Source organism: Dasypus novemcinctus, chromosome 28, assembly GCF_030445035.2.
Source record: "Dasypus novemcinctus isolate mDasNov1 chromosome 28, mDasNov1.1.hap2, whole genome shotgun sequence".
Taxonomy (NCBI): Eukaryota; Metazoa; Chordata; class Mammalia; order Cingulata; family Dasypodidae; genus Dasypus; species Dasypus novemcinctus.
The window spans coordinates 30,106,963-30,120,664 of NC_080700.1; the positions used below are offsets into that span (position 1 = coordinate 30,106,963).

Below are 13,702 nucleotides of genomic sequence, written 5' to 3' on the forward strand. Positions count from 1 at the left end.
AAAGCTTAAGACTCCAACTGGTTCTTAGAGGAAGCAGACTCCATGAGGGAAAGGTGGCCTGCCCAGACTAAATGGAATGTCTGAATTTCAAAGGTGGCCTTGGTCCCTTTGAAAATGTTTGCATTTCTGAATCCCTTTGTACAGAAAGGAGCCACTTTGCTTTCAGAAATTTCAGCTTCCCACCTGCCCCCGCCAACCCCTTCAGCTCACAGGTGTGTCTTTGTTTTAAGATGTTAATTGCTTTTTAAAATGTTAAATCTCTTTAAACTGCTTCCTGAAACTAGCCAACTGTTGCATGACTGTTTCACTAATGTCGAGTATAAAATCTACTAGTATTTTACACTGGCTTTCTTATCAAGCTTCCTTCAGACATTCCTGTCAATCTAACTTGATCCACAATCTCTTTCCGGGGTCTCCCCGGGGTAAATGGTTGACTTTAGAATCCCCACCCCACCTCCCTCCGGAAAGTACCTTGGTGGTAGCATTTTGGAGAAGACTTTTGAACAATCAGGATAAAGTTGCTTTATGAAGCATGTGCTTGACAGACAGCTTAAGTGAAAACCCCATCCTGCTTATCCCGGAAAAGATGAGGTATATTTTCTTTAAAAATAAATAAAGACCAGGAAAAAAAAAACGGTATTTTTCCAAAAGACTTTTTATGTTCAACTTACTTGTATTGGAACCAGAGTTTGGGCAATTCATATGAAATGCATTTCCTCACCTCACAGGGTTAAAGTTATACTGCATCCACATTAGGAGAAAGCACCTACTATGCACCAAGGAAGCAAATGAGGTCATTTGGGAAGATCATGGCATAATTTGGGTGTTTATTCAAGCTCTGCGCTGAAGGGGGAAAGTTTAAATTCAAGTTCAATTTCCCTCCAAGTCCAGCAACCCTCTCTTAAAAATAAAGCTTTTCGGTAGGAATGGTTTAAGAAGATTGGGAAATACACCCCCATAGCTAAAGTGGAATAAGGATATATAAATGTCAGCGATCACTGACGATGATACAGGAAAATGAGAAGTCTAGGCTGCCAAGTATGATCTTGGAAGATATTTAAAAAGAAATAAGATGCTGGCTTGGATTTCCCCTATAATTCTGACATTTTTTCAAAATCTGTGGGGCAGAGCCCAGAGGACCTGTTTTAACATCCCGCCTCTAAGGAGATTCCTTTTCAAAGAGCGACATCAGAAGAGGAAGCCAATTGGCAAGATGACACAAAACCCCTATGTGCATATCAGACAGCTGAAAAAATGAGATGCCTCATTCTTTGCACAGTCTCTAGCACGGAAGCCCCTTTTGTGCCTACCAAGGGGACACTGATAGAGGTCATTCGAAGGATGTCTCTAGAAGGTCGTCTCTTCTCGGGGATGCCCATCGGTCACTTTTGTCCTGCCCAGGCTGGGATCGGAACCGGGTGGAGACGCTTGGGCCATCCTCCCGCTGGCCTTCACATCATGGTCATCACTCTCAGCGCAGCTGGCTGGAACCGGCGGATCTTTTTCTTCAAGGCTCTGGAGGCCTTAATGCGGCAGAGTTTGGGCACTGGGGGGACGGGTGGCTTCGAGGGGGGCAGGGCGCTTGGTGGCCGCTGAGCAGCAGACGGAGGCCGAACCAGCGCCCCTCTGCCCGCCTCCTCCCAGTCCAGCATGACGCTGCTCCCACTGCTCCGGCCACAGCCCTCCGAGTCACTGTCACTGGACTCCTTGTCCCCAAAACAGTCGGCAGTCGAGTCGCTCACATCCTCCTCGCTCGTCTCCACGATGGTGGAGTGGAAGAGTGAGGTGCAGTCGGCCGAGTACTCAGAGCGCTCCGACTCGCTCTGGGCAGAAGGGCCATGGCGGGGCGTGTTGGGCCTGCCCCTGGTCCCCGCAGGCCGCAGGCCACCCGCTCTCCTTCCTGCCAGCTGGGGGGGCCCTGGGCTAGGGTCAGTAGGAAAGCTGGCTAGGTGGGCCTTGGCTGAGATCTCCACGGTGGACTGCCACTTGCGTTGCTTCTTCTTGGCGCCCCCATTGGCCGCCATATTGAAATGGGCCACTTCGAAGGGATACATGACGTGGGCTGATGAGCGGTAACTCTCCCGCTGGGCCATCACCAGTGGGACAAAGAAAGGCACCGGGTAGAGGCTGGACTCTGAGCAAGACCGGCCAGGTGCCTCCCCTGCGAAGGTTGGCCTCCTCCTGAGACCTCCATAGCCGTGGGACTTGTGGGAAGGTTTCCACTCAGTGGGCAGCCAGTGGACCACGTGGGCGCCCCGACGCCTCTCTGGTAACGGCGACTGCTGCTTCCCAAACCTTAGCACCTTATCGCTGCTCCTTCTCTTGATCTTCACGGCCTTCACCTTGGAGTTGCCCGTTTTCAGCCTCGTTGGGTGAGCATCGCTGGCGACTAACTGGGCCTGGACAAACTGTCCTGTGTCTCGGGAAGGGCTCATAAGGTTCTCCTTCCCAGATGGCAAGATGGCGCTGCCATCCCAGCAATCCGCAGTGGTGTGAGGCGGCTGTGCCCGGGAGCAGGGAGAGGCGTCCAGCTCACACCCTGGCCAAGGGGAGTCCAGAACGGTCTTCCCAAGGACGCAGCTATCTGAGGGTTTGGTTTCTTCTGGAAGGTTGGTAGGTGGACGGGTGTCCACAAGAGACCCAGATCCCTGCTGCTTGAGGGGGTCTCCCGCAGTCTTTCTCCTCTGAAGCAAGCCTTCCATGTCCTTATTCCCTGGAGAGCAATCCGGCTTCTCAAGCCGACCTACGTTGCCCATTCCCTGTCCTCCATACTTCTGCTGGGATGTGGATGCCTCACTTTTTGGGGCTTCCTGCTCACCCACACCGCCCCTTGACAGCTTCCCTTGGCCTCTTGTCAGCTGCAGCAGCTTGTCAATGTAGGCTCCTGTTGGGCGAGCCTCAGAGACAAGTCTAGTCCCAATTAAGTGTGGGCCCGAAGTGCCAGGAACGGGCTTACTAAGGGGCAAGACGTTGTCCATCTTTTGGGTCTCCTTGGTCAGGGCGAAGAGGGGACTCTGCAAAGCCACTGCATGCAGGGGACTTGGGTAAGGGTATACTTCCTTGCCACTCTTCGATACCAAGTCACTCTGATATTTTGGGTCCACCAAGTGGGACTGCAGTTCTATGCCATGGCAAAGGAGTGAACTGGGCATGGGATCTGCCCTGGCTTTCTGAAGTTGCACATCAGCTGGTACCATTCTTTCAAGGTCACCTGGAAATGAGGGAAAAAAAAAAAATAACGGAAAGAATTTCATGGCATGCTCCTATTTTTTCGTTTGTTGCTTTGTGACAGCAAACGTCTCTTCCATCCAGGGCTTTGATAGAAACTTCAACAGGCTTAAGAGGACAAAGCAAGCTACAACCTGGCACTTAGACTGGACAGTTAGATGTAAAAGGGTTTGGGAGAAACAAGCCATATTTGCTCACTATTTCCATCATATGGTTCCGGTCATTTCTCTCTTAACGATAGCTTGTTCTGAAAAGATAAATCACAGACTCACAATAGATTAATTTCCTGCTCTCATTTTATGAATGATTTTGAGACTGTCCAGAAAGATAAAGTGACCACAGACACATGATGGTTTCCTCAGACAGAAGCCACAGGAAAAAAAGACACCGACAACCACAACTTCTCTTCGGGTGTTTATAGCTATCCCAAGAAGTCATGCGGAAATGTTCACCAAGGAAAGGCCAAATGGTTACTGCTAAGCTGGGTCTTGTATTAGAAATAAAACAAGGCCAAAAAAGAAGTAAATAAAGGGGGGTGGAGATCTACAGAAAAATAATGGTCCTTTACCAAGCCTGTGAGTAAAGTGAGTGCTAACTACTATTTTTCCACTTACACTTTCAACTTTCAACTCTATGCACACTTTAAATACAAACAGATAGCAGTGAGGCTGTTTCAAGATTTTTAAAGGATCTTTTTCTTTTTTTTAACTTTTTGATGTCCATTTTAAATAGTAGGAAAAAATGCTTTTTAGGAGAAGAGTCCTGCTCTATGAAAAGAGGTGAGTGTTTGGATTCCTATTTCCATCCAGATCAAAAAAAAAAAATAGGGAAGCGGACTTGGCCCAATGGATAGGGCATCCGCCTACCACGTGCGAGGTCCAGGGTTCAAAGCCAGGGCCTCCTTGACCCTTGTGGAGCTGGCCCATGCGCAGTGCCAGCACAAGGAATGCCGTGTCACGCAGGGGTGTCCCCCGTGTAGGGGAGCCCCACGTGCAAGGAGTGCACCCCATAAGGAGAGTCACCTCGCGCGAAGGAAAGCGCAGCCTGCCTAAGAATGGCACCGCACACATGGAGAGCTGACACAACAAGATGACACAACAAAAAGAAATATAGATTCCTGGTGCCGCTGATAAGGGTAGAAGCAGTCACATAAGAACACACAGCAAATGGACACAGAGAGCAGACAACTGGGGGGGCGGGGAGAGAAATAATAAATAAATCTTTAAAGAAAATAGAAGGAAATCTATAGAAAATGTAACATTATTTGTCGGGTTAGTACTGGCAGAACAAACTCCACTGATACTGTTTTCCGCTCTGAGTCTCGATCAGCATTAAATGTCCCCCGCACACACTTGAGATCCACGTTCCCAGCCTTTTCTGGTTCTTCCTTACCTGTGGAGACGGGCCGGGGTCTGGCCCTGCCCAGGGGCCCCCCGGCACCTGGTGGGCTGCCCCCAGGTGGACTGGCCTCCACGACGCGGGGCCTCCGTGGAGGCAGGTGCGCGGCCCGCACGGTGGTCTCGTCGGCCGACTTGGGCCGGTCATCGCCGGGGCTGAGCCCGGCCTTGGGGGGCTGGCCGGCAGGCAGCAGACTGCTGAGGGAGGACGAGATGGAGTCGTGGTACACGGACGTGCAGGAGGTGGAGAGCGAGCAGGAGCCGCCGTCGCTCAGGTCGTAGAAGCCTGGGGGGAACAGACACAGAGGTCAGGCATCGGCACAACCTGGCCGACAGACGCAGCCCCCGCCACCCGTGACCGACCTGGCACCCCCTGTGGCATCCTCGTCTGCCCGGGCAGGTGGACTGTGACCTGCAGGGGCTCAGAAGCTGTGAGTGAAGGTGTGTGGGTGACGTCACTGAAGGACCCGGGTGACTCCAAGCAGGAGAATCCCATCTACCAGCCATGTGGGATCTAAGCCCCCTCTCGACTGAGAGGTGGAGTGGACATCACCATCCCAGGGTCCACGGGATGGAAGAATAGAGTATGGATTAGAGTGGACTTACTGATGTTCTACTATGGAACTATTGTGACTAGTAATGGAAGAAATTGTAGCACTGATATGGAGACAGTGGCCACTGGAGTTGCTGAGGGCAGGGAGAGGGAAGAAGAGGTGTGATGTGGGGGCATTTTCGGGACTTGGAGTTGTCCTGAATGGTATTGCAGGGACAGATGCAGGATATTATACATCCTGCCATAACCCACTGAATGGACGTGGGGAGAGTGTAAACTACAATGTAAACTATAATCCATGTGGTACAGCAGTGCTCCAAGATGTATTCACCAAATGCAATGAATGTGCCACACTGATGAAAGAGGTTGTTGATGTGGGAGGAGTGGGGGAGTGGGGAGTGGGGAACCTCTTATATTTTTTAATGTAACATTTTTTGTGATCTCTGTATTCTTAAAAAAAAAAAGACAATTTAATAAGAATTTGAAAATTAAAAAAAGAACAACAAAAAGACTGTGGTATATGTGGTCCAGGACTGGGCATTTGTCTATTGTCAACCCCCATGAAACAGAAATCAGAACTGCCTGGAAACCGCAAACGCCCTCATCCGTCTTCCACAAAATTCCTCATCCCTTTCCTTGGCCAGTGGCTCACTCAGTCCTGTGTTATAGATACTAATTTTTTTTGGGGGGGGGGTATAAGGGAGTGAACCTGGGACCTCGTATGTGGGAGGCAGGTGCTCAACCACTAGGCCATATCTGCTCACCAGCGAGAGCTGTTTTTTTCATTTGTTTGTTTGTTTTTAGGAGGTACCGGGGATTGAACCCAGGACCTCTTACATGGGAAACAGGCGCTCAGCCACTGAGCTACATCTGCTCTCCAATTGTTACGTATTAAGCATCTGTCTCTCCCGCTAGAATCTAAGACCTTTCAGATGAATGTTCTGCATCTTTCTATCTTCCCCTTCCTCGATGCCTATGAATTAGCAATCAGTGAAAGGGAAACAATTATGGCAGTCCTTCAAACCCACTGGACCTGCTACATGTAAACGTAACATCGGTCATGACGTAATGTTGCGAGTAATAAAAAAACAGAAATGGCAGAGACAACACTGTACTTGGAGAAAACTATGGATATGCAATGCGAACCAATTTCTGACCACTGCAATCTTAAGAAGGAAATCCCAACCCCCCCACCCCAGTGTTGCTTGGAGGATTTTGGATTAAAAAAACAAAAGTACCCTGTATCATGAAAGTCAGCCACGACTATATGCTTATCTTTCTGTGACCTTTAAAACGGGGATACTAGGACAGCACTGGGTGGACATTATTTCCTTATCATCTTCTCTGGCAAAATTAGAATGATTTAGGGAAGCGGATGTACTCGAGTGGTTGAGCACCTGCTTCCCAAGTATGAGGTCCTGGGTTCAATTTCTGGTACCTCCTTAAAAAAACTGATTTAAACCTACATACACCATAACACATACTTTTGTCATGTCAGGAAACACTAGCTATTTACACTCCTCCACACACCAGTTTCAGCAATCGTGAACAGACCTGAGAATTGATCAGCCTAGAAAAAGAAGTAAGAAACTCACTCTTTTCCCCCATCTGAAATAACACTTTTCCAATTTAAAAAAATGCATATACTTCCTTTTCTTTTTTTTCTAAACACATTTAAATAATAATATTTCATTTTCAGGAGTCTTCATATAATATATATAATTTTCAGGCTTAATGATATCTTTCTAACTTACAGGTTAGCCCAAGAAAACATCAGAGAAAGGTACCGCACTATTAACGATGTTCAATATTAGACCACTTTAGCCCTTTAAGAGGACACGAGTTCCCCAGGGGGTGTTAATGGGTAAACCGGATTTAGGTTTGAAAATAACTGTATTCATTCATCAGCTTTCCCCTCTGAAGAGCAGTGCCAGGGCCCAGGCGACAATGCCCCGTGCGCTATGCTGCCGTGAGCCCGCCTGGTTTCCCGCGCTGGCACCAGGGGTGTACCTGAGCTGGGTCGGCTGTCGCTGTCCGCCAGGGGCTCGTTGGACGTCTTGCACACGTCCAGCTGCAGCTCGCTTATCTGCTGGTCCAGCTGATCCAGGTGGGTTTTCAGGCCAACGTCCTGTCGTCTTAAACGGGACTAAGAACGAGAAAGTAAAATGTTCTAAGTACAGACAGAAACCCTTAAAGCTGGTGGTGAAAATGCAGTGCGAATACAACGTAAACATCAAAAATCAACATAAAATGCATCTCCTTTGTCCTACTCACTTCCGAAGCAATTTCCTTGCTCTGTAGTGTGGAAAGAAAAACAAAAACAAAACTACTGTTCCCCAAACAGTTTTTTTTTTTTTTGCCCCTCCACTTGCAGGCTCTGTTATGAACAATGTTGAATTAGCCGTTACTTTATAAGCATACAAAATAATGCAGTCTATGAGAATGACGATCAAGATCAAAAACAACACAAATTCTTTTGGGCAGTTACCACAGGTGAATTTTCCACTGTTATTTTTTTTAAGTTCTAAGCGAGAATTTACTCTCCCATGTTTAATTTAGCCTGTGTCTACCTGTATTGCTATATTCTTTTTTTCACAGCTGCCCCATGGGATCGATGAAAGCTTCTTAATCCTCTTCTCCTCTCCTTTACATTGCAAGTAACATCTGAACTGTTAAAAGTTTTAGTAGAACTATCAGAGAAATAGGGATTTCAGCAAGGGCGTGGTACTGTAAGAAATGGAAAATGCCAGTTTTACCCAGGGCAAAGAATAAATGCTGCCTGTAAATCTTCCTCGGGCATCCTTCTCATTTTGAAGTTCATGTACTAGCTCTGCCACCAAAGACGCTCTGAACTCACCTTTGCCAGGTCTCAGCTTTCTTAACTCAAAAATGGGTTATTATGAGCATTAACTATATACATATATATGTAAATAAATCTATATTGAAGCAACGAGCACATAGTGTTTAATAGTGCTGATTTCCTTCTTTCCATTGGAAACCTTACCGTGTTTTCAAGGTCCACTGCATAAAGTCCTTGTTTTGATTAACAATTAAGTGTAAGGCAAATAATTAATGAATGTAATGATGTGGTGCATACTGTTTAAGGAAATGATTAATTTGTATTTCAAATTTCTACCTAGGAAATGAGAAATTCCTCTTAAGTCCCTACTTATGGGGCTTGGAATTAGTTCAGTGATTTCAAGAATTTGACAAACCTCTACAAGAATGATTTTCTATTCTTATGAGAGAATTATTTCTCGGCAGAGTTTTCAAACATGAGTGATCAATGTCATTTGCAGGTGAGTTGTCCGGAGCCTAATGAATGGCACATTTGTTAGTGGTAGAGCCTCATGCCCAAATGCACAACCTTTTCTCCAGAACCCAATAAAGACCACAATCCAACCTAAATATACTGCTTTCCTACAGTGGACCTTTTTAAAAGAACACCAAGGATTTTACAGTAACAAACTTGAAGCCATAATGTTGTGTTGTGTTGTGTCTGTTACCGTGTATGTGAGAGAAATCATTCCTGAGTTCAATCAGAATTTTATACTATCCAGACTAGTCTAAATATACTGTTTTCTTACAGTATATTTCTTACAGTAAAAATTGTAACATTTTAAAAAAATCTATCATGTGATTCAAGTAAACAGAACTATGAAAAAAGAGCCAATATAGCATATAAAGAAAGAACGTAGTTCCAATCACCATATATGTAAACAAGATACTTAATTCAAATAAAGGAACCAGTGAGAGTACTTTTTCCCATCATAAAGCAAAAAAAAAGAAAAAGGCTTTCTGCTTCTGTATCTTCTTAATCTTCCCGACTTCCCTTATATTATAAGTCACATTTGAATTGCTGTTCAGTGTTGACAATCACGGTGTTAACAGGAAATTAAGTTCTTTTATCAGTCCATACTTTAATGTTTAAAAACTTGTATTTTACCTCTTCTCGTCTAAATCATGATTTTCTATTTATTTTGAAAAACAGTCTGGATCTCTTTGCTGGCTTCTATCCTATCTCTTCAATCCCCTTCCGGAAAAAAAAAAAAAAAAAGCCCCCGTATTTGTGCTGGGAATTAATTGCTTTGTGATTAATGTTTGGCCAGCCAGTGCTTCAGCTGGTGGTTTTGATTAATGGTCCAAGGGCCACAGAAGGTATGAGGCTCTCAGGTATTCACAGATTGTTTATTACATCCTCAGGACCAGGACCAGCCTGCAAGTCTGCAGAATTTTACTATTCGTGATTTATACTTGTTAACCCTTTGCTCCGTCCCTAACTTGGGGTTTTTAGGTCTCGGTGCTTTTCATTAACTCCTTCATAGCAGTACACTTCTTCCACTCATTTGTCAAAAGTAATTTATGTGACCGGTATCGAGGAGAATCTGATCCAAAGCCAGCAACAGATGTCTATGTCTGTGTATTTCTAGAGAGAAGCTTACAGAAAAAGTCAGCACTGAGTCAGCTTGACGGGAGCAGTCAAGTTCATGTTCTCCACTGCAGCCAGCCAGCCGCTTTAGTCTACACTTCAACTCTCCACTTCACTCTGCACATGTGTCTCAGAGCTGTTTCTCAAGGTGTGTTCCAGGGAGCCCTGGTGTTAAAAACTCCCCGGATGTTGTTAAGGGGTAAGAAAGCCTCATTTAACAGAGAGAAAGGTTTCTCAGGGAAAGGAATCACCCAGGAATAAAATGCAGATTTCCAGGCGCCACACAATACCTATTACCTTCAACCTTCTATGGCAAGCCTGGGAATCTGCATTTTAACAAGCTTCTTGGGAACCACAAAAAGTTTCTTATAACCATAAACCTTCTATTTTCCAGGGGATGCCTTTAAAAACAAATGGTTGGTTTATCCCTTTTCTTTGGCAATGCTTACTTTATATACAAGAAGAGAATGGTAAGATTTCCATTTCCTTTGCCTATTTCTCCCTGGCTATAATACAGAATTCTAGCCTTCTGAAAACCTTTATGGTCTATTCAGAGGACAAAAGTAATAAATGCCTTAAACTTCAGGATATAGAGATGGTACCTACGACCCTACTTTTCTTTCCTTGAAAGCTAAGAATGTCCAAGCGAAACATTTTATGCTTGAATTCTGTGACTTGCCACTTTCATTGTGCAGGCAGGGACCTCTTACTACCCAGGTTTAAAAAAGGTCAATAAATCAATAGTATACAGCCTCTGGGGTTGACAGATGAGTCCCTGGGAAATAAAGCCCTAGGGCCTGGCAGTCAGAGCCTTGTATTGTCCTATGGATGCATCTCTCTCCATCACCTTGAACTTGTCCTCAATCAAAGCAAGTGTATTCTGCCCAAGAAAAACACCAGGCATCATGTTTATAGCTGCGGAATCAGACCCATAACTTGCTCTTACGGCTTTTAATGCTTGAACCTGCCAATGAAAGGGAATTGTTGCAAGCTGCCACTTTTAGAACAAGTCAGGGCCAGTAAAGTCAACTACAATGAAATTCTTAAGGATAAGATTTCACTGCAAAGACCCAATCGACCTTTTTTTTTTAAACTTCTGGCCAAACAACATCTCTTCCGATGACTCCAGCAGCACCTACTGGTGAACGAAGGAGTTTTTCAAGCAACTTTCAGGCATTGAATGAGTTGGGTTAAGTCTACCTACTTTAGTGTTGCTGGGGAACTTAATTCATATAAAAATGGAAATGCCTATAGCCTCTTGGAGAATGACCAATCTCTCGAGAAGTGATAAACCATTAAGCCCGAGTGGCTCCGCCTGTTCTAACCGAACAGTAACAAATTGCTTCAGTCAAAGGTCATGGAAGTTTTCCTTAGCCAAGAAATATAAATTAGGGAGACGATAAATACTTAAATCATTTTCCCTTTAGTTGGGGGCAATAAAAGTCACTCATTTATTTATACTTACTGAGTACCTACTGCTGTGTTTTCTTTTGTAACTTAGACATAGCAATGAAGACGGTGCAGCGAATTCTGGTGTGTTAATGGAATGAATGCTATCTTTCCAATTACAGTTTAAGCCACGAAAATACTAAAGTGCATTTTCACTTGAGAAATCCTGAAGGGTAAAGCTTCCAAGAGTTAGATAAATTTTCTTCCTGTCTTCACACCTGATTGATAACCAGGTTAATATCAGAGTGGAGATGGGAGGGAAACACTAATTTAACTGGGAGTTACTGGGGTGTGTAATTGCCAGTACTAGAGATTAAAAAGTCTTTTGACTGTATTCTTGATGGGACTAGTATCACCCCCAATTTTTTTCCCTGTAACAAAAACGTGTAAGTGCTAAATGCTGGGCTGATGTTATGCAAATTTAACTATTCTTCTCTTTTGATCACATAATCCATTCCAAGGACCAAGTTTCAAACAAATTCTGCTGTTCTTTCCGGTGCCCACATTAAAAAAATAACAATAAACAAACAAACAAAAAGCCACTTTGTTTGATCTTCTCCAAAAGGCGACTTATAATTAGCTGCTGAGTACTCACAAGTTTGTGTATTCCTTAAGACAAGTTAATCATCAGCTGTCTTCTTAGTCCCTTGACAGAACAATTCACCTTAGCATCTCAGAAAACTTCTTCCTGTTAACTTATGTCTAAGGCACTTTTTAGGTTACTGTGTGTCTAGCTACAGTCATGCATAAATTAAGATTGTGTCATGTACTAACATACAAATAACTTAAACATACTTTGATAGCCTAGAGTGATAAAACAAAGTAGGCAGGCTTCTTCTCAATAGCCAGCCACTAGCCACTTTCCTCTCAGGGAAGGGATCACCGACTGAACAAGCAACTGGAAACTTAAAAACTCCAGGTCATTCTCCTGCAAGGTCTGTCCTTTGTAATACTCGAAGATAACAGGAATCACGGGAGGCAGTTCATAACAAGGGAATCTCAGGCTATGAATTCTTTAATCCAGAAGCACTTAGCCAATTAATAACACAACTCAGCTAAACCCAGGGCCGCACTGCACCTTCACCTGGGCTGTGATGCCTTACTTTTTTTTTTTTTTTAAAGAAGGCAACTTTTAGACAGACCTGATTTGACTTTGTCATTAAAAATTACAATCAAATACAATCTTTCTTTAGCATTTTTATTTTTCCTCTGAAAAAAAATACTGCCATGCTGCAAATCTATCTTGATTGTTTCCCAATAAATTATATGAAATACCAGAGGGTAATAATTTTATCTTCAATCATGTACGAAAGGGAACTGACTTTTAGACGGATAAGAGTACCCCAATACACAAAAGTAAAGAAATCATAAAAGGTTCCCATTTTACCTGCTTCTGGGTTAGGGGGACACACCTCTTTTTTACAGATCAGGTTACATTTTAAAGTTGAAGCAGCCCTCTTCTTATGTACACTATCCCCCCGAATTTCATTGTAGTGACACGATCCCTTTCTACTCCCTACATTATTTTATTTTCTTCCCCCCCCCCCCCCTACATTATTGAACACAATTCGGGCTACCCTGTACCCAGTGTAGCAGGGAGCAGTTTAATTCAGAACTTGGTACAGAGGGAAGAATATCAAGGGTTCAAAGCAGATTCCCACTAAGGGAAATCAACTTAATACATTGTAAATCTCTACAAGGTCCTGCAATTCAATCAAACAGGAATTCACCCGGTTCTGTTTCCGGAATTACGCAGAAGCGAATGCAGAGCTGACTGCGGGCACCCAGCTCCCCTCGTTGTTACTTTGTGGCTCGTGAGCTGCAGCACGTTGTCCCTAAGCACCCGGCCTTCCGATCCATTTAATTTCATTCCGAATTGCATTAGGTTCAGATCCGGACAGGGTGGGCTCCTCAGCCATCAGCCAGCTTACCAATAGTTATCACAGCCTGACCCAAAGTAGAAACAGCTCATCGGTATTTTTTTTTTTTTAAACCAAACCCCTCCGGCAGGGCGTTTGGGGTCCCCCCCCTGTCCCCAGCTCTCCGGGCCCCGCTCTTTACCAGCTGTTCCTTGAGCGACGCGAGCGTGGCTTCCAGCCGGTGCTCCTTGCTGCGGGGGTCGCGCGCCGCGGCCTCGGGGGCGGGCAGCCGGGCGGGCGCGGGCGGGGGCTGCGGGGCCAGCGCGCCCCGCACCAGCGCCTGCTGCTTGTCGCGCAGCACCTGGAGCTCCTGCAGCCCGGCCAGCGCGGCGCTCAGCCTCTCTCCCACCCGGCAGCGGTCCCAGCCCCCGGCCGGGGGTCTCGCTGCCGCCGGGCTGCCCGGCGCCCACATCTTCGGGGGGGACTAGCAGCCTCGGCCGGGCATAGCGCGCGGGGAGAGGGCCCAAGGGCGAAGGATCGGGGCGCCCCGGCGGCCTGGGGATCGGCGGGAAGGGGGCGGACTGCAGGTCGCGAGAGGTAGGGGGGCCGCGGGTCGCAGGCCACAGGTGGCGGCAGCAGCACGAGCGAGGACCCCGCGCCAGCCCAGCGCCCGGCGGCCACCTGGCTGCGCGCGGATGGAGCGTCCGCGGCACCCTGGCCGGGCCCCGGCGGTCCCTCCCCTCGCGCCTCCCTGTCCCCGCCCCCAGCTCCTGCAGGTTCCCGAAGC

At 46.1% G+C, this 13,702-nt stretch overlaps 1 protein-coding gene across 1 annotated transcript; it reads right to left on the reverse strand.

Moving 5' to 3' along the window:
• Positions 1–637: 637 nt before the first annotated feature.
• On the reverse strand, positions 638–13,477 carry DACT2 (dishevelled binding antagonist of beta catenin 2). The gene is made up of 4 exons (XM_004459460.5): positions 13,118–13,477; positions 7,189–7,324; positions 4,621–4,911; positions 638–3,211 (listed from the first exon to the last, which is right to left on the reverse strand). The coding sequence occupies exons 1-4, from the start codon at positions 13,385–13,387 to the stop codon at positions 1,452–1,454; spliced, it is 2,457 nt and encodes an 818-aa protein (XP_004459517.4). The 5' UTR covers positions 13,388–13,477; the 3' UTR covers positions 638–1,451.
• Positions 13,478–13,702: the final 225 nt, after the last annotated feature.

Coding starts and splice junctions, on each gene's coding strand:
- DACT2 (XM_004459460.5), bottom strand. CDS start 13,387: ATGTGGGCGCCGGGCAGCCCGGCGGCAGCGAGACCCCCGGCCGGGGGC. Junction 4,912..7,188: donor CGACAGCCGACCCAGCTCAG/GTACACCCCTGG, acceptor TGTTCCCCCCAG/GCTTCTACGACCTGAGCGAC. Junction 3,212..4,620: donor ACCCCGGCCCGTCTCCACAG/GTAAGGAAGAAC, acceptor CCTCATTTCCAG/GTGACCTTGAAAGAATGGTA.